The 23,610-nt window shown below is 45.8% G+C and overlaps 1 protein-coding gene across 2 annotated transcripts in view; it reads right to left on the reverse strand.

Moving 5' to 3' along the window:
• The window catches only part of Slc10a7 (solute carrier family 10 member 7), a 232,370-nt gene that overhangs the window by 12,781 nt on the left and 195,979 nt on the right, over positions 1 to 23,610 (reverse strand). For both annotated transcript variants that reach the window (XM_021170488.2, XM_085843802.1), the window contains exons 8-10: positions 21,469 to 21,634; positions 20,225 to 20,276; positions 11,756 to 11,829 (exon numbers count right to left, since the gene is read on the reverse strand). In XM_021170488.2, coding sequence (XP_021026147.1) covers positions 11,756 to 11,829; positions 20,225 to 20,276; positions 21,469 to 21,634 — 292 coding nt within the window. The remainder of the gene's footprint in view (positions 1 to 11,755; positions 11,830 to 20,224; positions 20,277 to 21,468; positions 21,635 to 23,610) is intronic.

The following is a 23,610-nucleotide window of genomic DNA, read 5'->3' on the forward strand; positions in this document are numbered from 1 at the left end:
CAGTCAGACAGTGCTCTTAGAGCCTCGCTCAGTACCCTAGAACTCTGGGCTTATGGAAGCCACAGGATTTACCATCTCCAAACTGCTGACATTGAGTGGCCCCCGGTGGCCCTGGGCAGGCTGGCAAACCCCTGTTTCTAGCAAGAGGAGGCTATCTTGCATCAGTCTAACAGATACTCAGGAAGGGAACAGTACCTTCTAACCTGAGGCTTGAGTTACATTTATAATTATCTTTCGGTGGCACCTCACAGGAAATGGGACAAAGGAGATGTCAGCTGAGCAGGCAACACCCGATGATGGGCTCAGACAGTCTGCTGTCCTTGAGGGCCACCAAGCACTCCTGCCTACATCTCTGCCTGTGCACTTAGAATGACTGTAAGTCACTCCACAGTAATGCCCCTTCCAGTGCAGGCATGAGGTACTGTGTTCCTCTACACAGACTCTTATAAGGACTTTCCTACAGATTGGCCCTTCCTTCATACTTCAAAAGTAAAAATTTAAAACGCTCCTTTGTCATAAATGAATAGGCTTAGAAAAGAAAATGAACAGAGTTATGAATAAATGCTAAGGCACAATGAGGAGAAGAAGCAGTTCTTCTAGTAATGAAGATTTGAAGAGGAAAGAGGAACACGCACATGAGGCCCTTTGGTGGTGACACCTTGCACAGACCAGGCTTCAGACAAAACAGGTAGCCCCGGTCTGCTGCTCAGGCAGGACAGTGAGTTGGAGTTTGTTTGAGGCCGTGTTCTGAGAACACATCTGTCATCTTGTCCAGATGGAGTGAACTACGGGCATCCTCACAGTTCAGGAGAAAGTGAGGCAGAGCACGGAAACACTGGCCTGGGCAATGCAGACGTAGGGTGTGGGTCCAACATGGTGTGCTGGCTCCACAGCCTGTGCTCGAGTCACCTTAACTGATAATTTGCTTGGGGCCTTAGCTGCCCCCAGAACAGGGATCTGTGACAATAAAAACACAGAACAATGGCGGCAAAAGCCCAAGGAAAGGAATGTGTACACAGCACAGCCCGACAGGAAGCAGCACCTCTTTCAACAACAGCACTTAAGGCTGGTGGCTTTTACTTACTTTGAACCAAAGCTGTTTGATGACCATTTTCAGCCCATGAGGAAAATTAAAGATAGCCTTTCTGCCGACCATGTCTGGTTGCAGCCCTATTGCTTTATGAGACGTTTTATGTAAATAAAGATGCAAGAAAGGCCCAAAATGAACAGCTGGTGTTACGAAGAGGTGTGCTGTGATTGGAGAAGGTGGTCAATGAATGCCCTGGGCCAGCTCAGCAGATGCTGATGGGGAAACATGGAATTCTGCGGACTGAAGGTCTCCGCAGCAGAAGATGAGGGAGCCCTCGCTTGACAGAGCTGCAGAAACAATTAGCAGCAGGAATTTGGGAGTGAATTGAATTGCTGAGCCACAGAGCCTTTCTTCAAACATTGGCTGTAACTTCCAGGAGGAGCCACCATGCTTGTGGAGGCTATGTGTGGAAAAGTGGGAGGTCACTTTCTTCCTTTTCTATGCTGAGGTAAAAAACTTTGCTAATGGTCAGGCTCGCAAGATGTGAAGACAGTACACAGAGCTAGTACTCACATGGTAACAACAACAAAAGGCCGTAAGACTACACAGGAAAGGCACCATCTGATCAGAACGGGGTCCTTGCTTTACTCAACAGAGCTTCATGAATAGATTTTATTTCCATTTTCTTTGTATGCAGACCTGCATGAATGTCTGTGCACCATATGCATGCAGTGCCTGGGGAGGCCACAAGAGGGAGTTGGAGCTCCTGTGACTAGAGTTGCAGCTGATAGTGAGCCATGTGGGTGCTGGGAATTGAACCTGCGTCCTCTGCAAGAGCAGCCAGTGATGTTAACTGCTGAGCCATCTGTACAGTTCCCCAGACAAGTCTGTCTGAAGATATGCTTCAATGCTACCAACAGCAGCAGAAGCAGCAGCAGCAGAAGCAGCAGCAAAACACTATTGTAACATGTGACATGAAACAGAAGCTGATGCTGTGGGGTGAATGTTCACTGATTCTGTCACCTCTAACATGTAAGCTTAGTGCTCTCTAAACCATTGCAATGCGCTGACAGACAGTGGGAACTTCAGGAAGACATTTGATACTAGTTAAACGGTAGACATGGGTAAGCTGTGACCTAGATTCTCATTAGCCAGCCTAAGTATACACTTGTTTTGTTGGCATGGCTTTCATCTTCTAGCAGGGATTTTCTTCTCCATGGTCCAGGATTAGGGGGTGTGGTCTTGTTGGAGTAGGTGTGGCTTTGTTAGAGGAAGTGTCACTAGGGGTGGGCTTTGAGATTTCAAAAAGCCTATGCCAGGCCCAGTTCTCTTTCTGCTGCTGCCTGTGGATCAGGATGTAGAACTCTCAGCTTCTGCTCCAGCACCATGTCTGCCTACATGCCACCTTGTTTCTACCATGATGATAATGAACTAAGCCTCTGACACTGTAAGCTGCCCCAATTACATGCTTTCTTTTATAAGAGTTGCCCTAGTCATGGTGTCTTCACCGCAACAGGACAGTGACTAAGATAACAGTGACTCTGTAAGAGTGAGTGCTCTTACAGAGGACTAGCTCAGTGTCCAGCACCTACATCAGGTGGCTCACAATAGACTGTGACTCCAGCTCCAGGGGATCCAATGCCCTCTTCAGGCCTCCATGGGCAGTCTCACACACGTGACACACATGAACACATGCACACAAACATGCACAAATAAAAAACTAATTAAACCAAAGGCTCTCACACAACTACAAATAAAGAAAAAAGCTGGAGTGAGGTTCCTGTGCTTTATTTTTGCTCGACGCTGTTTTGTCACTACACTCTCCAATTTTATTCTATCTTAATGGCATGAAAACTGAGAAATAAATATCCCATCTAGTTTTCTGGCCGGAAGAGCGTGAGAAAACCCTGAGTCTGTTCTGTTAAGAACGCTTTTGACTCTCTGCTTCCCTGCAGTCTTCCTGTTTCCTTCTTTGGATACCTAATAGATGTACTTCATCTGGTACAGGTAACTTTAATTTTCCAAAATAGTGCAGTCAATTTTGTTAGCAAATGAAGGGTCACAGACTCATGATGAAGGGTGAAAGTCAGCGAGTGTGATGTGGGTCTTGGCCTCTGCTACATTGGAACTGCTAAGGGCGAGGATGAGACAGAGGGCCTGCTCTATCCAGACAGAGGGAGTTCTTGGCTTGTCTGCTCCTGGACAGTTTTCACAGGAGTCGAAAGTGAGCCAGGCTCACGAGTCAGGCCTTCGATAGAAACGAAGCAAGAGGCATCGTGAGCAAGATGATATGCCAGCTTTGTGAGGTACTCCCAGTGAACACCAGGGTGAGCTATTCCCCTTACAGCTGTCTAATTTGGACAATGAGGGCATGAGTACTGTGCAAGGTTGTTACGAATATTAGCTGAGATAATGAGGCAAGTTAACCCAATATGGTGCCTTGCACATAGTGGGTACCAAATGATTGCTAGGACCATGTTCACATCTTCTTTCTGACAGTGTTTAACTCAGCTGTATGGGAGTGCAATCTTGCATGCTTGCACCCTTGTCAAGTGCACTTTACATCTGTTCACTTATAGCACAACTATACCTCTCTCCTCTCTGGGTACTGCTAGTTCTCAGAGCTCTTTCCCTTCTAGCTGTCCACTGTGAGTGACTTCGTCTGCTCAGTAGACTAAGACGGTATCTTCAGGGGTAAGGCTCTGACCACAAGTTCAGATTCCACCACAGACTTTTAATGCCTGAAGCAGAAGCCCTACTCTGTTCCCAAAACCCTTCCCTCTCACTTAGACCCACTCTTCTACATCCCTCCCTAACAGAATAAACACTTGTTGCTCCTCAGGCTCCTGGTTCCTGCTCTCTTCTGCATACACATCACATTGCCCAGTATGATGGCTATTCTCGGTTGCCAATTTGACTACATCTGACATGAACTACAATCCAGAAATGGAAGCCACACCTGTAAGATTTTTTTTGGGGGGGGGGTTGGTTTGAAATGGGTAAATTCACTTCTAGTCTGGACCTTTGAGATATGAAGATGAACACCTTTGCTCTGGGCCCCACCATCTGCTAGAAGCCTATTTATTTAAAGACATGGGAGAAGGAAGCTCTTGCTCTTTGCCTGCTTGCTAGCAAGTTCCCTCCCTCCCTGGCATTAGAACCTACTCCTTTGAGACTGTGATGTGTGCTGAAGACCAGTGGAGACATCTAGACTGGTGGTCTGAGCAACTTCTGGGTTCCTGGGCTCTATGTACATAGGCAGCCACTGTCAGATGAGCTGGGTTCCAGCCTGTCAGTCATCCTAATACATTCCAATATATATTCATTCTGTAAGTTGTTTCTCTAGAGAACCCTGACTAATACACCCAGCACATCCCATGAGGTCTATGTTTGTCCGCTGATGCTTATCTTTGTCTGGACCAAAGCCTCACGCTGATCTTCCTGGTTCTCCATGGCGTATCCTCCCACCTAGCCAACAGAGTGTCCAAGGAAGCTGCTCAAACCTGAAAGTTCAGCTTCACTATCTGTCTATCCAGAACCCTGCAGTGGCCTCCTCTCATCTGGACAAAAAGGCAAGTCCTTCCAGAGACCAGTGAGGCCAAGTCTGGCTGTGGCTAGAGGGTCTTGGCATAGCAGTTTTAACCTCTTTTGCTTTCCTTCTTTCCCATGAGGCCCCGCCCCATGCCTGGACCCCTGGTCATCACTGTGTCTGGGTCCTTAAGTGTCCTTCCCCTGATTTGTTTCCTCCTTCCCTCGGGGGCTTCAGTCCTCTCGTGCTCTTCTGTCCTGATGCTGTCAGAGGGGCTGTCGGCTTGTCCTCACTGGAATGGAAGCTGGGCAAGGGCCAAAACCAGGGGACAAAGGGTGGGAAAAGGAAAAACCCAAAAGGTAACAAAAGGCAGGCCAGCTATAAGCCAAGAAGAAAGAAGAAAGAGATTTGATTCATGGATCTCTCTCTCTCTCTCTCTCTCTCTCTCTCTCTCTCTCACTCTCTCACACACACACACACACATACATTCCTTCCCTCTCTCTTATCTAGTGAGAGGGGTGAAACCCAGGGAAGTAAAGGAAGAGGCACAAAGGTGCAGAGGCCGACTACAGATGTGTGTGCCCTCTGCCCTCAAGCTGCAGGGTCAGTTTTCTCTACTCTACAGCAAGTGCTGGCTGTCACTAAACATAGGCTCCCTGGCTCACAGTGTCTGCCTCAATTTAGGGGACGTCAGGGAAGAGACCAGACCAAATAAATAATTGGAGATGTAACTGTCAAAGGAGGGCTGTTCCTGGCCTGCCTGCGTGCCGGTTACGATGGAGAGCTGTAACTTCCAGACACTGGCATCTCCTGGGTGAGAGAGAGCCTTCACATGCAACATGGTAAGCAGGGCTGTTCTGAAATTTTAGTATTGCTGGAGGAAAACTTTCTCAATATTAATAATCATGGTGAACAAACCCCTCTGTAACTCACAGAGAATGCACTGGTGAGCAGGAAGGCTTGGGAAGTGGGTTCTTGGTGTTCCAGGGTGTGGCAAAGACCTCATTGGAAAGGGCAACATGGGATGACAGTGGAATGTCCCTAATGTCCCTTTCAGACATGGTGTCCAGGGCTGATTACCAATGCGTACAATTCATCTCTTTGTAGTTGACTACGGAAATAAAAGCTTATAACACGAAGAGCTGATATTAAATAGCAATAAGGACTGTCTTCCTCTTTCCCTCCCTCCCTCCGTCCCTCCGTCCCTCCCTCCCGCCCTTCCTTCTTTCTTTGGTTTCATTTTTTTCATCAAAACCAATGAGTTTAATTAGGATTACTCACAGGAGCCAGGACGCCAGCTGACTTGGAGGAACAGGGACGTCTCACCAGAGTCTGCACACTCAGAAAACGAATCTCTTCCTCTACCAGGGAAGTGTGAAGCCTCGTGAGCCCCCAACCCCGTCTGAAGAAATAGTCCTAATTTTAATTGTAAAGAAGCCTTTGACTGTTCTATTTTGACTCTTTTATTAATTAGGCTATATAAACTTCGGTGCTTCTCGTTTTTCTTAGGAAAACTATATTTAGGACAAGGAAACCTGAAAGTTCCAGCCGAGAACATTTTAAAAAACTATATTTTATGGACAAAAAAAAATCCCCTAGCCAGGCTGGACCTCACTTGCAAAAAAGACTCAGCATGAGAAAATAGACCTTGGCTATCAACCAGAACTCTAGTTCTGCCCTTCCTGACACATTCTGGAGCCTGCAGGAGGTGACAGCCACAGTTCCCACACAGCTACAGGTGGAGAAGGCTGCACAGTCTCAGGCAGGCACATACCCTCTCCAGGAGTGCCCCTCAAACCAGGTGGGGGTCAAGCTCTGGCACTGTCAGTGGCTTCCAGTGCAGGCTGTGGGACCTGCTGGATTCTTAAGGCAAGCAGACAGGGTTTCTAAAGTTTTGGGCTGTCCGTGGGGATATCAATGGTAGCCCATTTAGGATCACTATCATGCAGAGTAGCAAGGCAAGGACCGCACCATCCCAATACTCTTCCTGAATCCATTACGCTAATTAGTAAGGTTTCTATTTGCTCCAGAGCCGGATAACAGCAGTGTCTGCTTCTCTGGCCTCAACACTCCAGTGCAGATTTGCCTTTAGAGCAGCTGGTGCTGGAGTTGCAGCTGAGTAGTGCGAGAGTGACCTAGACGGAAGAGCAGTCCGCACAATAGTATTTCACAGTCAGTCACTTCTTGTTACCAGTACTTAGCACATGGTCTCCCTGGTAAGTACCCAATATAGGCAATTGTTTTATTACTCCTATTGAAAACATGTTGAATAGATCAATGAAAGGTATAGAAACAATTAAAAACAAAGCTGAATAAAATAATATAAAAGAATTTTTATATCAATTCAAGAATCACTCTATGCCACTTTATTTTAAAGGTCAGAAATGTCAGTAGAAGCTCAGTGAAAGATACCCCAAACCCGAGGAGAGGCTTTGCAGTCAGCACTGGGGGTGGGGGTGGAGGTGGGGAGTGGAGCAGTCTCATAGTGGCTTTCTAACTGTGGGCATCTGATGGTCACTAGTACAGAGAACAGACAGAACATGGGCACCTGGGTGCTGGTTAGCTGAGCATGCGGTTAGAGTGAGCAATACTTGGAGCTCAGGCCACAAAACTTTCAAACAAGCTTCCTTACCTTGAAAAAAAAAAAACCCTTTATGTGTTGGAGATGCACAGGGGTGTGTGCTGGGGAGGGGGCAGCAGCTGGGGAGCCAGTGAGCATGTGTGAAGTTAGAGAGCAGGGGAGGTCTCCCGTTTCCACCTCCCACCTCACCACAGGAATACTGGATTCCAGATGCATGCCACACTAGTCAGCTTTATATGGCTTCTGGGGACTCAAACTCAGGTCCTCAAGTGTGTATGGCACGGGCTTTATTGAGGTCTTCCCAGCCCTGGGAGGGTACTCAGCAGCCTCCTCAGGCAGCAGGCAGCACTGCAACAGGGAGGTACCACTCCTTTGAAGGACTTTCCCTCGGACACCGGAGAGGAAGATTTACTTTCCAGATCCAAGGCTAGAAAAACTTACACGCCACGTGCACTCTCAGTGTGGCAAGGGCTTTCCCAGCTGCGTGATTTGGTCCAGCTCTTGCTGAGAGCCAGAATTATAGCTCAGCACCAGGAGCAGGGATCTAGCCTAGAAGCAGGCCTGGGTTCTCACCACTCTCTCCTGAATCCTAACAGCTTCCTCTTTTAGCTTCCAGCTGTTTGTTAGCTTCCTACCACTGCTGAGGAGCTGCCCTGGTTCACCTGTCTACATAAGTGTCTGTAAGTGACATCTATAAGCCATTGATAATGAAACTACTTAAATTCAGTTCAGGAATGCTTTTACAAAGAAGAAAAAAATTGGGACTATCATCATTATTGACTGTCAATAGCTGATCTGGTCTGAGATGATAATTCTTTTATTTTGCTATTTAAACTACAAACCGATAAGCCGCATAAGGACTTAAGGACCTCAAATATCCTGAACCATTCTCTTCTTAGGTGTAGCTAGAAAAGTTTTTCAACATATGTTGAAACTCTAGAAAAGCCTAGTGATTTAAATCCCAGAGAGAAAAAGATAACTAAAAGTAAAATGCCAACTCCAGAGGATATCTGGGCTCTAATCTCTTTCTTGATGAAATCTATTGACTGTGCACTGAGCCGTTCCTAGCTGAGCTGCTCTTCAATCTCCACTATGTAAAACACCTTCTCATTATTACACTAATATCGCCATCACACTGGAGAATAGCAGTGAGACTTCCTGGCTTCTATGGCAACCCACAGCAAGGCTGCTGTCTTGAAATTGCCTCCGACCTCAGTTGGAGCTGGAGGAGCCAGCAAACAAGCCCTGTAGTATTGTTTCAGATGAAGCCCAGTGATAGCTCTGCACTTCCTTCAGGCCTCCTCTCTCAGTGAACGAACTCCAGGGAATGGCATCACGTCAGGCTCTCCAGATGGATTGTGTGAGGCCATAGCTCAATGTCATTTCCAATAGGAAGCCTCATAATTAAAGGTCAAATAGTCACTTCATCTGCAATCAATCAATAGAAAAAGTCCTAATATGGAGAGCTAATCAATCAATGGCAGATGCACTAATAAAAGCAATGAATCAAATACAGCTCGTGTGCAGATGTGAGCACATCAAATACAGCGCGTGTGCAGATGTGAGCGCATGGAAGACCACAACAGGGCGACAGGACGAGAACAGTAAAGTAAACCAAGGGTAGACATACGCACACACCCACGCATGCACGCACGCAGGGGCTGGGAGGCTTTCCAAGTCACATGGGTACCACTTGGCCTGCATGGGTTATTCTTAAATATGAACCAAGTAGAATCATAAACTGTAGTGTCTAAGTTTCCCTTAATATATTTTACTTGAGGTGTGTGTGTGTGAATATAAAAATCTCTGGAAGAACTATTAGGACAGCACTTGACACAGGAAAAGATGTATTTCTAAAGTGCCAGGCAGCTATACTATAATTTGCTGTATTTCATCTTTGTGTGAAAAAACAAAAATAAAATATTTCTGGGTGATGTTATGTGGAATTTCCTTCCTTTCTAGAATGTGATTTTCCACCAACACTGAATGTGATGTGATGTGATGTTCTTCCAAAACAAAAAAGTTCTATCTGCACAAGGACTGGCCTGCAGCTCAGGTCACTACCAAGACGTAGTCTCTGTCACCCTCAGGACACCAGGACATCAGGACACCAGGAGAAGGCTTGTGAACATGGGCAGAGCAAACTTATGGGTTTTCCAAGTCTACTTTAGCAGTCAGCTTCTGGTATATGTGGAAATCAGGGTGCTTTGTCTGAGGTAAAGACAAGCAGTGAGGTACACGGAAGAGACCAGAGGAAGCTGAGTTGAAGCAAGGATTGGCAGAATCCACGAACTGGAAGCAAAAGTCTCTTACCTTAGGCCTCAGGAATCTGAGGCCAGGTCAGATGTTTAGGGTTTTTAGTTCTCAGAGAGCTTGGGCCTATCAGAGTATAAAACAGGTAAGGATTTACACTGCATGGTCACTGGGTACCACAGTGTCTTACCATCGCTGTGTGAACACAAACTATCACGGTGTTTTACGATCAATGTGTGACCACAGCTACCATGGTATCTCACAATCGATGCATGGTCACAAGCTGATACGATGTCTTACCACAACACTGTGTTACCACTGGCTGCCACAGCATCTCACTGTCACTGGAAGTCTAGTATATACTTCTTAGGAGAACTCTTTACAAGCAAACAGAAACCTAAGCTCATCCAATCCTTTTAGGAAAACACTATTTTTGCAAATAGCTTTCAGAGGCACAAAGGGCAGAAGGTGTGGCCCTGGGAAAAAGGGGAGGGAAAAGGAAGAGACTCTGGATTTGGATGGTTTTGTTTATAAAACTAGAAATACCAAGTATGGCAGCACACGCCTCTAATCCCAGCACTCAGGCAGCAGGTATCTGTGAGTCTAAGATCAGCCTGGTCTTCAGAGTCAAGTTCCAGAACAGCCAGGGATATACAGAGAAACCCTGTCTTGAAAAACCAAAAAGAACCCCACCACCACCACCACCACCACCACCACCTCCAATCACCCCTGAGTGCGCTTCCTGCAGAAGGTTCAACTAGCCATGTGTGCTCAGCAGAGGGTCAGAGAGGACACAAATTATCATCCATTTTGGTTTTTCACTCCACAGCAAGTCCCAAGAAGGCTCAGGGTTAACCGTCCACTGCAGGCAGGCTAGGATGCATACAAGACAGCCATGGTAAACATGTGCTCCAAGAAGAGGCTGCATCTGAGCCCCTCTGACCTCCTGACCTTTGGGTACATCTCTTGGTCTTTATAAGCCTCGAATGCCCAACATGGCATCTATAACAATATGTGGCAGAGATGCGTTCTTTCCTATTCCAGGAAAATCTATGACAGGGTCATGTGACTGGAGCCCTGGCACAACATACTTGAACTAACAACATGAATAGGAATATCAGCACTGCTTCATGGAGGTCCCTGAGCGCTGGGCAGCAGAGCAGCTGTGAGATGAACCCTCAGACAGTCTCTAGAAACCTCTGGAGCGCAGTGACTGCACACATCCTGTCAGGAATTGATCATTCAGGATCCACCAAGTACTCTGCTGGACACTTGGCACAGTTTGCAAGCTTTACAGTAATACTGAGGTAGACATTAGCCCATTTTACAGATGCAAAGTTCAAGGATGTTAACACCAAGCACATCATGAGGGCAGGAATGAAGATCCCAAAGCTCTTTCCTTCAGTCTGGGGACTACAGAGACTTCGGCTCCAGAGGCAGAAACTACTCCTTGAAGAATGTGTCTCATTTTGAAATTACTTCCCAAACTTAACAAAACTGGGCAAAGACCCCACCAGAGAGTTGTATTTACAATTCATAAAAACATGAAGTCTCTCCCATGTTGTTTGAGAAGGAATGTCTTTAATGTGAGGAAACTCAAAGCAACATAACAGTTCCCCATTCTCTCAAGTGAGCCCCATTCCAAATGCACGGGAATTTTTAATTTCAGTTTTTACGCAATACCCCAACAACTCACTGAGTTCACAAGTGACAGCATTTTCCAATAGAGTTCCCGATTACTTCATGAATTTTAATGACTGAGAACACAGGTTCTAGATGTCCCCGAGGTCACCAGGGTAATGCATTAAATTGAATAAGCCTATACAGACATTAGCACTCTTCTTAATCTTTTCCTTTAGAGAAATACTTCCCTTTTATTACTGTCAATCCAATTGACTCACTATGGCTAAACCATCTTTGTAGGAAACAATATAATATTAAAAAAATGAATTTCAAACTAACATCCATCAGCAAACCACAGCAATAGCAGTCACTGTTGTCATCTTGATGTGAGCTCCCGGGAGAAAACAGGCAGTTTCTCACATGCAACTCTAGAGCCATCCCCAGAAAGGTTTGTCAATTGCGCTCTCAGAAACAGGCCTGAGACCCCAACCAACGTAGGCTAACGTTTTACACTGATCATTTTTCACGAGAATGGAAACATGATTGCAAATTAAGCTAAACCCTGTATTATTAATTAGGCCCTCAGAAATTGGTTTGATCAAATAACAGACTCCAGAGCCCATGGCTGGTGTTCTTGGTCTAAATGAATGGGCAGCCCCATCCAGTTAACTTGAGAAGTTTCTGAATTTCACAATTATTTAGGGTAGTATGTAGTTTTTAATTTGGTGAGTCAACTTACCCAAGGTGAGGGACTTGTGTGTGGAGCAGAAGATGATAGCCACTGTGTCTGCTGGTGTGAACCCCGAGTTATTCCTGGGGGGAAACGGGGAGGAGTTTTTACAAATACTTGTATGAAAAGGCAAGCGTATCCGACATCAAGTGTGCCCACCTTCATGTTAGCATCCTGCTGATCAGCCCTGGTGACAGAGGCTACTGTGGACCAAAGTGCATAGCCCTGCCTGGATTTCTACTTAGAGAATCCTAGTTCCTATGCCCAGCTTTAAAAGTTTAGAAAATTATGAGGCAGAATCAGATATAATAATAATGATACTATGAATAAAAATAGCAAAAACAACAATAAAATATTCCCTCTGTCTTAGAAACTCTTTCACAATTCCTATTCTGTGCTCTGAACTCTAACAAGAGCAGCTCGCCAAAGGATGCTTCAGAAGTAACTACACACAGATTAAGTGAGCTTGTCCCCAAATCCTGTGTCCATCTAATACTTAAAGGTTTCTAAAGGAGTCCACATTTCCCTTAGTAGCCCCACCTCCCCATTTGTAACTTTTGTGGGGAGAAAACTCTTAATCCTTTTTTTGAAAACTCCCTGGAGGAAAGGTGCTGGAGGCCTCACTTCTCACCCCACAGACATCAAGAGAATATATATGCAAATGGTGCTGGTCTCCCGTGGGGGTGGGGAGAGCTTTGCATGCTCCTGGCTCTGCAGCATTCCCTCTAGGCTCTCGGCAGCTGAGGTGGCATCTCCCTGGGCTGAGGCTCCCACAGATGAGTGGTACAGGAGCACAACAGGCTGCCCTCCTCTCACATCAGACTCTCACTGACTTTCCTCTCGTTCTTTAAACATCAGGCCGCATAACTGACATTTTCATCCCGTCATTCCCGTGGTAAACCCAACAGAGAGGGAACTCTCAGGCAAACACCTGAGCTATGACAGAATAGGAGTAAAGATAAATGCTGCATGTAAAAGAAGGGTCAGATGTGAGGGGAAAAGGTGGGGGAGAGAAAGACTATCCTGTCCCTGGAGTGTGTGGGCTGTATCAGTGGACCACACAGACCCTCCCAGGAGTTAGGGGTGGTAAATCCACAGTCCAAGCCTGGAGCCATATGCACAGTGGGCAAAGAGTAGATTCTCCATGTTGGCTTATGTTCAGGAATGCTGGCTTGGGCCCGGGCGTGGACTTGGATGAGGCAGGCAGAAACACTAGAGCAATAAGATCAGACTTGTTCTTAAGGAGTAGCCATGCAAACAGAACCAGCTGAGACTGAAGATGGAGGGTGGCCACAGAGAGGAGCTAGAAGGGCCACTGGAAGAGCAGGACACAGCCACATGGGGTTTGAGTGACCAGAAGGTTCTACTTCTCCAAGGAGTGCTCCTTCCCAGTGAGCACACTTGACTTCAAACCCACAGGATGATGTCATTCGCCTCTATGCAGATAACTGCAAATGTGTGTTGAGAGTTTACACATGTAAGTGCTGGTGACACCTTTATTATCATAACCATTACTTGTAGAAAGGAAGAAGTTATGGGACATTGGAAGCTCTGAGCAGTCTAGATGGAGAGTCATGAATGGGAACAAAATGGAAGAGGTAGCCACTAAAGGGGCAGGGGGAGGGGGAGCCAAGGAGCTGATGCTGCTGAGGTGAGGTAGCCACTAAGGGGGCGGGGGAGGAGGAGCCAAGGAGCTGATGCTACTGAGGTGAGGTAGGCACTAGGGGGTGGGGGATGGAGAGCCAAGGAGCTGATGCTACTGAGGTGAGGTAGGCACTAGGGGGCAGGGGAGGGGGAGCCAAGGAGCTGATGCTACTGAGGTGAGTTGTTACAAGGGACCATGAGTTGGGGAGGGGTGAATTTCAAGAGGACCAAAGGGGTAAACAGAGTTTCTTAGGTTATTTTTGTTGTTGTTGTTAGTGGTGGTAGATTTTGTTTTTTTGTTTTTTGTTTTTCTTTTTTTAGAGCTGGAAGCAAGACAAGGTGAGTGGAAAAATATGGAAAACACAGGCGAGACACATGTCAGGGTAGGCTTTCCATGCACCTCCGAGTTTCAGGCAATGAGGCAATGTGGCAGACTGAAGAAGAGACACCCCCCCCCCCAGAGGGATGGACACCGTGCCTGCAGGATATGAGCTGTGTGGAAGTCCTCACAGACACAGGCGGTGGTGTCAATCAAATGCAAAGGTCTCACCTTGCCCCTGTCCCAACCCTGTACTTAGATCATGGGGTATGTTTTTACTTCCAGTGGGGTGCAGGAGGCTCCAATCTGACCTGGAGCTCATGTCATGCCTCCCCTACCTCCAGCTTCCTTCCAGTGCAGCTCAGGAGGACACTGGAGTTGCTGCTTTGTTCTGCTCCAGTAAGGAGACTAAAGCTAGGCCTGGGCCCCATAGCTGGAGGGAGGACAGGGACTGAGGACAGAAACCGGGGACTTGTGCTTACACCCAATGTCCTCTGACTCTAGCTGCCCAGGGATAGGACCCAGAGCAAATGCCCAGGCAGTCCTCCACTCAGGGGAGAGCACAGTCCTGGGCAGCCCTGAGCACATCTCCAAGCACTCTGTGTCCAGTGTGTCTTCTGAGGGAAGCCATAGAAGGATGTGGCCAGAAAACCAGCACACCCAAAGTCACAAAGTAGGAAGTAGCCTGCCCCAAATTCCGGGGTCAATTTACCTTCTCAGAAAACAAAAAAAACAAAACCCAATCAGGATCTAATGGATGGGAGCGAGCAGTGTCTAGGTCCATAGCTCACCCGTGTCCACACTTTGTAGAAGGTGGCATCAAGTCACTGAGCACAGCACAGGCAAGCCAGCGTGTCCCGTGTCCCGCTCCTTGTACTGAGTCAGTGAGGGCTTGCACTCCTTTCCAGCGGTGAGCATCTGTGTGTAAACTCCAGCAATCGTGTTCCTTCTCGTTTTCGAACCCCACCGTAGCTCTCTTTAATATTGATTTTCTTCTTAGCCTGCTTTTATCATTTCTTTTGATCACTTTGTCTCCCCCTAGGTGCTTCTTTCCTTTCCTTCCCAACTGGTTTCTTAAGAATTCTCTCTAACAAAGCTTTCAATCAGCCCTTTCCACGTAATATTTATTTTGTCTTCCTCTGTACCCACAGAGGAAGGCATGTCAGGTTTCTCTAACAGAAACACAGAATGTGGGGCAGAAAAGGTCCACAGAGAGAGACAGGGAGATCTGTCGTCCCTGTGAGGCAGGCACCCTTTGTTAGCCTTTTGTCTTGCCTTTTAACAACAGCCCTGCACCTCACAAGCTGTGTGGCACTAGACAAGCTTCCCAGAACTCTGGGGTGTAGGTACTCACCTCCAAATGTACACAGCTGTGGAACTAAATAAACCCTGTCTCCCTTCTCCCTGCGGCCGCTTTCCTCAGGACTGTGGTAGACACATAGCCTTCCTTCTTCTTACTGAGTTCAGCGGCTCCAGTGACTACTAAAGTATCCTTTGTACAGCTTAAACATTGCTTTCTTTTCCTAAAGCTTTTCAATACCAAAACAAAACAACAGAACTGGAACAACAGCCTTCCGAAGCTGCAGAAGTCTAGAGCACTCGCCTGGGGATGGCTGATCTGCAGCTGAGGGTCAAGCTTCATCTCCTAGCAACTGTGGCAGAGAAAGGAGACCTGGATGGCGGCACAGTCAGAAGAGCCACCTTTCTCTTACTAGTACTAGGTTTTGATGTGACAAGTTATCTCGATGACATACCTTTCATTTACTGAGTCCTACTTTGTACTGGGTCTGCATGGCCAGGGTTTTGTGGTGCTCTTATGAGATACACACTGTGATGTGTTTATGCAAAGATAAAGAGAGAGGGGGTGCTTTGTTCTAACAGGGTGTGGTGGGGTGTGGGGGAAGGGGGTGCTTCAGCTGTCCCATGTCGAGGCATTCCCTTCCCCTGAGGGACCAGCCGGTATAGTATAGAATAGAGTTTATTTAGGGCATGGGGAGGGGAGTTAAGAGAGTAGTAGAGTCAGAGAAAGGCAGAGAGAGAGAGAGAGAGAGAGAGAGAGAGAGAGAGAGAGAGAGAGAGAGAGAGAGAGTAGAGAAGTGGAGGGGGAAAGGAGGAGGAAGGGGCGAGAGGGCAGATCAGGAGCAAGAAGGAAAGAGCAAGAGAGGAACAAGAAAGAGAGGAGGGGGCAAGCAGCCCCTTTTATAGTGGGTCAGGCCTACCTGGCTGTTGCCAGGTAATTGTAGGTGGAGTTTAGACAGAATGCTAACACACTGTCTCTATTTTTTTCCCCCATAAGGAAAAGCGGCAGAAATCACAAGCCTATGGAGCAGGGCTGAAACCTAAGTTCATTGGAGTCTGGTGTTGGGATTTTGGACCTAGCACTATTCTGCAAACAGACAAATGGGAATGTAGGATAATCACTTGCCAGCAGTTTAAGTGCTCTTTGGCATGGTGACATTCCAGACCCTAAGACATCCTAATTAGAGAGGCGAGGGATGGCAAGGAAGCTCAAGTTTCCAACAAGGTCCCTCTTTCTACCAGATGCATATCTTCAGCATGGATCTGCGCATGGCAGGAACAAGGGAAGGCTTGAATACGGACATGGGTTTCCTTTCAGGCCCAGACTGACTCTAGATTAACTGAGCTGGTATGGAAAAAATAAAAACGGGGTTGGGGGTAGGGAGAAGAAAGGGGAAAGAGAGAAGAAAATGGGGGGATGGGTGGGAGAAAGAGATGGGGGACAGGCAGATTTCATGAATTACAAGTAGGAAAGAAGAGAAGTTGGAGAAGAAAGTAAATAGACCCCACAGAGACAATAGATCTCCATGACCTATGACATCTCCCTGGGACCTGTGACAAATGTGTGTGTCTGTGTGAACTTGGAGAACTCAGCTAAGCATTGTTTACAAATACCCTAAGTGAAATAAGCATTATGAATTATAAGTTTTATTTTTATTATTTTAAATTATCTATTCCAGTGTGTCTGTGTATGCTATGTACGCACTGAATACAGGCTCCAGGCGGCCAGAAGAGGGCACCGGATCTCCTGGAACAGGAGTTGCCACCTCTAACAGGTTTTGTGAGCCACCTAGTGTGGGTGCTGAGAACCAATCTCCAGTCCTCTTCAAGAGTAGCAAACAGTCACTGAGCCATCTCTCCAGCCCCAATATTATGAATCTTGAAAGTAACTGAAATACCTTTTCAAACAATGGTGAATGGCAAAGCATTCTGCAAATACAAAATAAAAAAGCTTTCAATTTTAGGTGTACTACTTAGAAGGATAATCTGATTTTTAGGCAAGTTCCTAGCATCAAGATGTACCACTATCATCAAGTTGCTGTCCATTTACACATATGCACAATCCCTTGGACAGAGGCTGGATGGGGCAGCTACTGCTCCTTCTCCAGTCAGATCCTTATGAACTATGAGACCTCTCAGTGAGAAGTAACGTGAAAGCCATTTCCTACATTTCATTCTGTTGAAAACTGCCCACTTGCTAACAGACTAATCCTGGGCACGGGCACATAGGTTCCACTGTATGGTTTGCCAGAAAATGTGTATGTCACATGAGGGTTAGGGAAAAGTTCAGGACACTGTTGAGTATGGCAGAGAAGCAGGATTTTAAGACCAGGGTCCTAATGAAAGATCAGTTTACTGCATGCTAATAACTGAGAGCTGTAATTGAAGAAGTTACAATGCCCCACCTCCAGTCCCATTCCCACCCTCTATGCTTTATAATGATTGGTTTTAATTGTAAACTTGGCACAATTTATAATTATGGGGCAATGGAGTTTCAATGCAGGACTGTCTAGGGTAGGGTATGTCTGTAGGGGGCTGTCTTGACTAAGTTAATTGAGGCAGGAAGATCTGCCCACTGTGGGTGGCAGTATTCTCTTGGCAGGAGATCCTGGATTGTGCGGAGAGAAAGCTATCTGCGCACTGGCTTGCATGCATTAACACACTGCTCTTGCCTGTGGGTGTGATGTGACCAGAAGCTTCCCGACCTCCTGCAGTGCTGGGCCAGTGCTGGGCTGGGACCTGGAACCCTGAGCCACATGGGCCCTGTCTCACTTGTGTTGCTCAGGCCAGGGCATTTATCCCAGCAACAGGAAATGAAACCAGGAGGTTCTCAAGGAGATGCTCAGTCCCTAAGGGGACATCTACAAAGTCTGTCATCTGACAGGATCACTAGCTCTGAAAACTACCTTGCCACAAGGAACAGCACACACAGTTTTCTCTATGACATAATTGCTCTAGGATTTATTCTTACTTCATAAAGCATAACCTCAAATTTAGAAAAATGCTTCAAATTATAGCAATCAATTCAGTTTGTTTTTTATTGACTCTGAACAATCAGCTAAACTCAATGCTGCAAAAGCCAAGAACCTGGTGTGAGGCCCAACCTCGCCTCTCACAAACGTGGTGGCGGAATGTGAGTTTCATGTGAGATCAGACCTCCTTCTTGTGAGAACTCACTGTGAACACCTACAGCCCATGGGCCTGGAACCTGATCCAGTGTTCCTCTTCACAACTAGTACCTGTCTGGGTCTTCCTCTGCCGCAGTCCACCACATCCTGCTATGTATGTGTGCTAACATATGTATCATTGCTTCTTCTCACAAGACAGCCATTCTTGTTGACTGTCTCTTCCATGAAGCCAACTCCACCACTCTTTGGCAGTGCTGTCTGACCACAGGGTGTCTGAGTGTAGCCCTTGGAGATCACATATTTACTCTGTAAAGTCACGCAGGGCTAGAATCATCTCTTTTTTTGAGACATGCACTCTGACATCTTTCTTGTTTCCCAGGCTTAAGTAATATGTACTGAGTGAACTCCACCAGCAGAAGAAGTGGTATTTAGTGTAAGCCTTTAAGAACAGGAAAGATGACCTAGATCTGGTGGCACATGTGTGCAACCCTAGCATCTCGGGAGCTAAGGCTGGAAAACTGCTATGAATCTAAGGCCTCCATGGGCTACACATAGGGAAGCTTCTTAAATCACACGCACACGCACGCACACACGTGCACATGCACATGCACTAGAACATGGATACCAGGCTGCGCTTGGGGAGAGCCTCAGTGACAGAGAGAAATGAGAAAGCATGAAGCCCTTCTAGGAAACAATCAAGATTTTACCTCAAAGCTTAGGTAGAATGGATACACATGGTCTCTCACAGTGGCAAAATAGACTCACACAATGAGCTTCATTCTGCTCCTCCCTTTTGTGTTTACATAGACTACCTTTTATTTTTAACTAAGCTTTGGAGATATTAGAACAATGCTGTGGTCACCAGGACCCAAGTCACTGGAAGCCCTAAGAACCTGGTGGTAGCACCTGCCTTAATCCCAGTACTTGGACGGCAGAGGCAGGAAGATCTCTGTGAGTTTGAAGCCAGGCTGGTTTACAATGTGACTTCCAGAAAAGCCAGGGTACACAGAGAAACCTTGTCTTAAAAACAAACAACCAAAACCAACCAAAACACCCCACCCCTACCCCCCAAAAAAACCCTAAAGCCAAACCAAAACCAAACAACAACAACAAAACCCCACCACCCAATCAACACAACCAAAACACATAAACAAATGTAAGAAAAATTTGAGGCTAGAAATGTAGTTAGTGGGGCATTTGGAACCGAATGAGGGAAGTGACTTTGGGAGTAGAATATGTATGACAAATTCAGGTGATTATCTACAAAATAATGATGCTAAGGAGTCCAGCTTGAGGAACTCTGGAGAGGGGGGCTCCAGCAAAAAAGAAAAGATAGCTGGTGGTGAAGAACCTCTGTGACTCTGAAGTCAGCTTAGTCTATATAATGAATTCCAGGCCAGCCAGGGCTTCATTGTGAGACCCTGAATAGACGTATAGACAGATAGACAGACACACAGGTGGGGGTGGGGTGGAGAATGTAAGAGCTGTAGAGCTCTACAGATGCCATCTTTTGGTCATAAAATGGCCACTGCACTCATGAGCTCACAGAAGCTATGATGGCTTGCGAAAAATCAAGCCAGTAAGATGGTCCAACATGGCAAACCCTAGTGTCAGTTGAACTCAGTGGTTACACAAACCCAAAAGTAGAGGTGTGAAAGGGGAGAACATGATCAAGATACACTGTTTATGTGTATGAATTAGTTAAAAATAAAAGATTGCCCGTTTAACGGGGGGAAGAGGAAGTTTCAGAGAAAAAGACTAATTGCATTTTAAATATCTTGCTAAGGCATTGGCGGACGATAGGTACACAGTAAGGAAAATGATCTCGCTGGGGCAGAGGAGAAAGACTAGACAGAATGTCTCAACTTGGATGTGTCAGCAGAAAGCTGCCAGCGAAGCCAGGAGAATGGAGGGGGCTGTGCAAGCTCGTGAGGGAAGTGAGATACGGGCCCAGTCCAGCCCCGTCGGCCATGCTGCAGTTTAAAAGAGGCAGCAGAGAGAAAGTGGTCATTGAGAGTAGGAAACGCAGGACAGCACGTGGTACAGCAGCCACAGGGAGACGCTAACGGGAGACACCAAACCACTTACCGTGTGGAGAAGATGAAAGTCAGAAGCATGAAGCTCAGCTGAACGGAGACTACTGAGGAAAAGACAGAACAAGACAGTGGGTGAGTGGTGTCTGAAGTTCTGGTAGCCTGCTGAGCTCTACCAAACACCTGTCTGAAATGAAACACAACTCAGCCGACATACACTGCCAAACTGACAGAGGCACAGATGGCTGGACTAAGCTGTTCTCACACACAGATGATGGCGTTAGCACTCAGGAAGATCTAGAACCCTCTCTGACTGTCTTAGGTTTGGTGATCTTGTTTGTTCATTTAAAAGGACTGGCTTACACCGGGAGCTGAGCAGCATAAACATAGACATAAACATAACGCGCACCTGGAAACAACTCATCTCCATGGTAAAAGAAGATTATCTGGTATTATAGTATTACTAAAAGTCATGCTTGGAAATTAGGATAACTAGAATACAAAGTTGTTTTTTAAGCTTTAGTAGTTATTGACATTTATAGTCTGTGGCTCCTGAAAAGCAAAGAACCATTTCTTTATAAAATTTCATCAGAAACTATGATGGAAACTTGAGATATTATCCAATGCAGCTGAATTTTTATACACACACACACACGTATGTGTGTGTGTGTCTGTATCTGTATATATATAAAATGACATCATGTCACAAATCTTTTTGAAGTCATGAGAGATCAGACTGAGGGCTGGAGAGATGGCTCAGAGGTTAAGAGCACTGGCTGCTTTTCTAGAGGTCCTGAGTTCAATTCCCAGCAACCACATGGTGGCTCACAACCATCTGTAATGGGATCTGATGCCCTCTTCTGGTGTGTCTGAAGATAGCTATAGTGTACTCACACAAAACAAAGAAATAAATCTGAGAGGGAGAGGGAGAGGGAGAGGGAGAGGGAGAGGGAGAGGGAGAGGGAGAGGGAGAGGGAGAGGGAGAGGGAGAGGGAGAGGGAGAGGGAGAGGGAGAGAGAGTGCAGGCTGAGTTGAACTTAATTTGGTGACTTATTGAATTGTGACATAGATGGAACTGAATGCAGTACATATTAGAGTTTCTGCTATTAACACTACTGTAGATCAGAAAGTGGTGCACGAAACATAAAAAGAGATTAAGATTCAAATGTCAGGCTGATGTCTTTCTAAAAAACATATTGATAGAGTCAAGTCAGTAAGTAAAGGTAATATCAGCTGAGCAGAGAGCATGGAATTGCTTCACAATGCTGTGGGGAGGTCAGGTGACAGCCTGTGACTTACTTATGAACAGTATGAGGATGAGGCTGAATTTGTCCAGGTCGATGTTTGGGTTGGAGAAAGTGTCACAGAAGGTGGTGTAGATGATCATGAGTAGCACGCTACTGCTGACCACACCAAAAGGCGGCTTCTTCCTCTCCAGCCAGTCCTTGATGTAGCGTCGGACGATCTGAAACACAGAGATCAACAGGTCGCCTCTTCGCTGAGATGTAGGAAGTGGAATTGGGCATCACAAAGTGATTCTGACAGCGCAAAGACAGAATGGGAAGAGAATAATTTGGATGATGGCCACAGTGGATTTCAAAGCTTCCCTGCCTTTCCATTCTTCTTCTGGGGAATTCAGTATTTGTGGTGCAACTTCCACTGGGCGTCCATAATGAGAGTGAATTTTCAAGCGCATTCAAATCCGTCCTTAATCATGCCAAATGCTCTTTGCTAGCTGTCACGGAGACATGCCCATTAAGCCTCCCCCAAGTTTATGTCCTCTGCTGCTGTAATGGATGTGTGTAATTATCACAGTCCCCTTTGCCTCAACAGACAATTCCAAGTGCGACTTTGGGAATCTTAAAAATCTGACATCTTCAAGAATTTCAAGACAGTAGATAATCGAAAGTGATCCATGGAACATATTAATATTTAAAACACTAGCAATGCACCAGAAGTTTTTAATTAAATTATAACTCATGCTTGAAAAGCAAAAGTGCATGTGTTGTGGGAGTTTAAATAATTCACATCTGAATATCTAGAGTTTTTTGTGAATCCAAAGACAAATGCCATTTGTACACTTTTAGAATTCCAAGATTAATACTTAAAAATGAATAAACCTGTCCTAACTTTTCTACAAAAGGACTTGTGAAATAGAAGTTACAGTGTAGCACCTTCTGATTTTAAGACCAGAGTCATCTGTTTAAATCAGAACAGTGCGTGCGATACTGGTGACACTGTTTGCTTGGGCATGCACATCAGCGCCCTTTCACTGCTGATGGAAGTGGTAAAGTGTCACTATAAGGGCACAGTGAAGACATTTTAAGTTTTGATTCACTCACTGTCCTGCATAAATGAATGTGAAATTTCACAATAGGCTGAGTTACTAGGGATCCATTAGTAGTAATGAGGTCAGGAACCTCTGTAAGGTGAAGGGGTTCAGTTATTGGCAACCACCCTGCCAGGAAAAGGGCTAAATTTGCAGTGGAGCACAGCCTTAAGAATATTAGAAACAAAACAGGCTAAAGTTGTCTCTCCTAACTATGGTTGTGTTTTCTGTAGTTCCCAGGGTCAAATTCACTCTGAATATGGCAAATGAAAATTCAGGAAATAAACAAGTCACAAACTGCGATTAAATTTCATTATAGCTTATTATTGCAATTATATGTTATTAAGGTTGTAGTTAATCTTTTACTGGGTTAACTTATAGATTAAACCTCATTATATGTGTATGTATTTGCATGAGCTCAGTTCCATCCATGGCTTCAGGCTTCCCCCAGAGGTTGTCCCCACTGGCAATAACAAGGGATACTTACTGCACTCTCTCAGTCTCTTGGAGAATGACGTCAGCTCGGGAATGAGTAAACTGCCTGTGTCTAGGTAAGAGTCTCAGCAGAAAGGTGATCGCTTGGTACCAGGTGCGGGGACACATTGTGTGTGTCAGGAATGAAGGGAACGAGTATTTCAGACTGACCAACAATGGTTAGGAGTCTTTAAAAAGCAGATCTTAAAGTAATAATTGGCTCACTAAAATACTGATAGGGAAGGAGAGTTCTCAAACGGTTTTATTTTATTTATTGGTGTTCACTTCTTAGAGTTGAAAATGTACTGATGAGAGCAGGTCTACTGCCCAGGGTCAGGGGCTGGTGCATAGAACAGGAGTTGTAGGTAACAGTGTGAGAGGCACCATGGGTGATATGAAGATCCTTGTTCAAACAGGAAAGGCTACCAAGGACCAAAGATTTCACTTAGGTCATTTCATAATATACCATATGACAAATATAGTCTTCCAAGTTTTAATAGCTTTAAAACTAAACAGAAATTAATGACATCTGTGGCAACATTGATTCCTTTTTCTTTTTTTTTTTTCCTTTATTTTTTGAGACAGGGTTTCTCTATAGCCCTGGCTGTCCTGGAACTATCTCTGTAGGCCAGGCTGGC

The sequence above is a fragment of the Mus caroli genome, unplaced genomic scaffold (genome assembly GCF_978045245.1).
Source record: "Mus caroli unplaced genomic scaffold, Mus_caroli_1 scaffold_10, whole genome shotgun sequence".
In the NCBI taxonomy this organism is placed as follows: domain Eukaryota; kingdom Metazoa; phylum Chordata; class Mammalia; order Rodentia; family Muridae; genus Mus; species Mus caroli.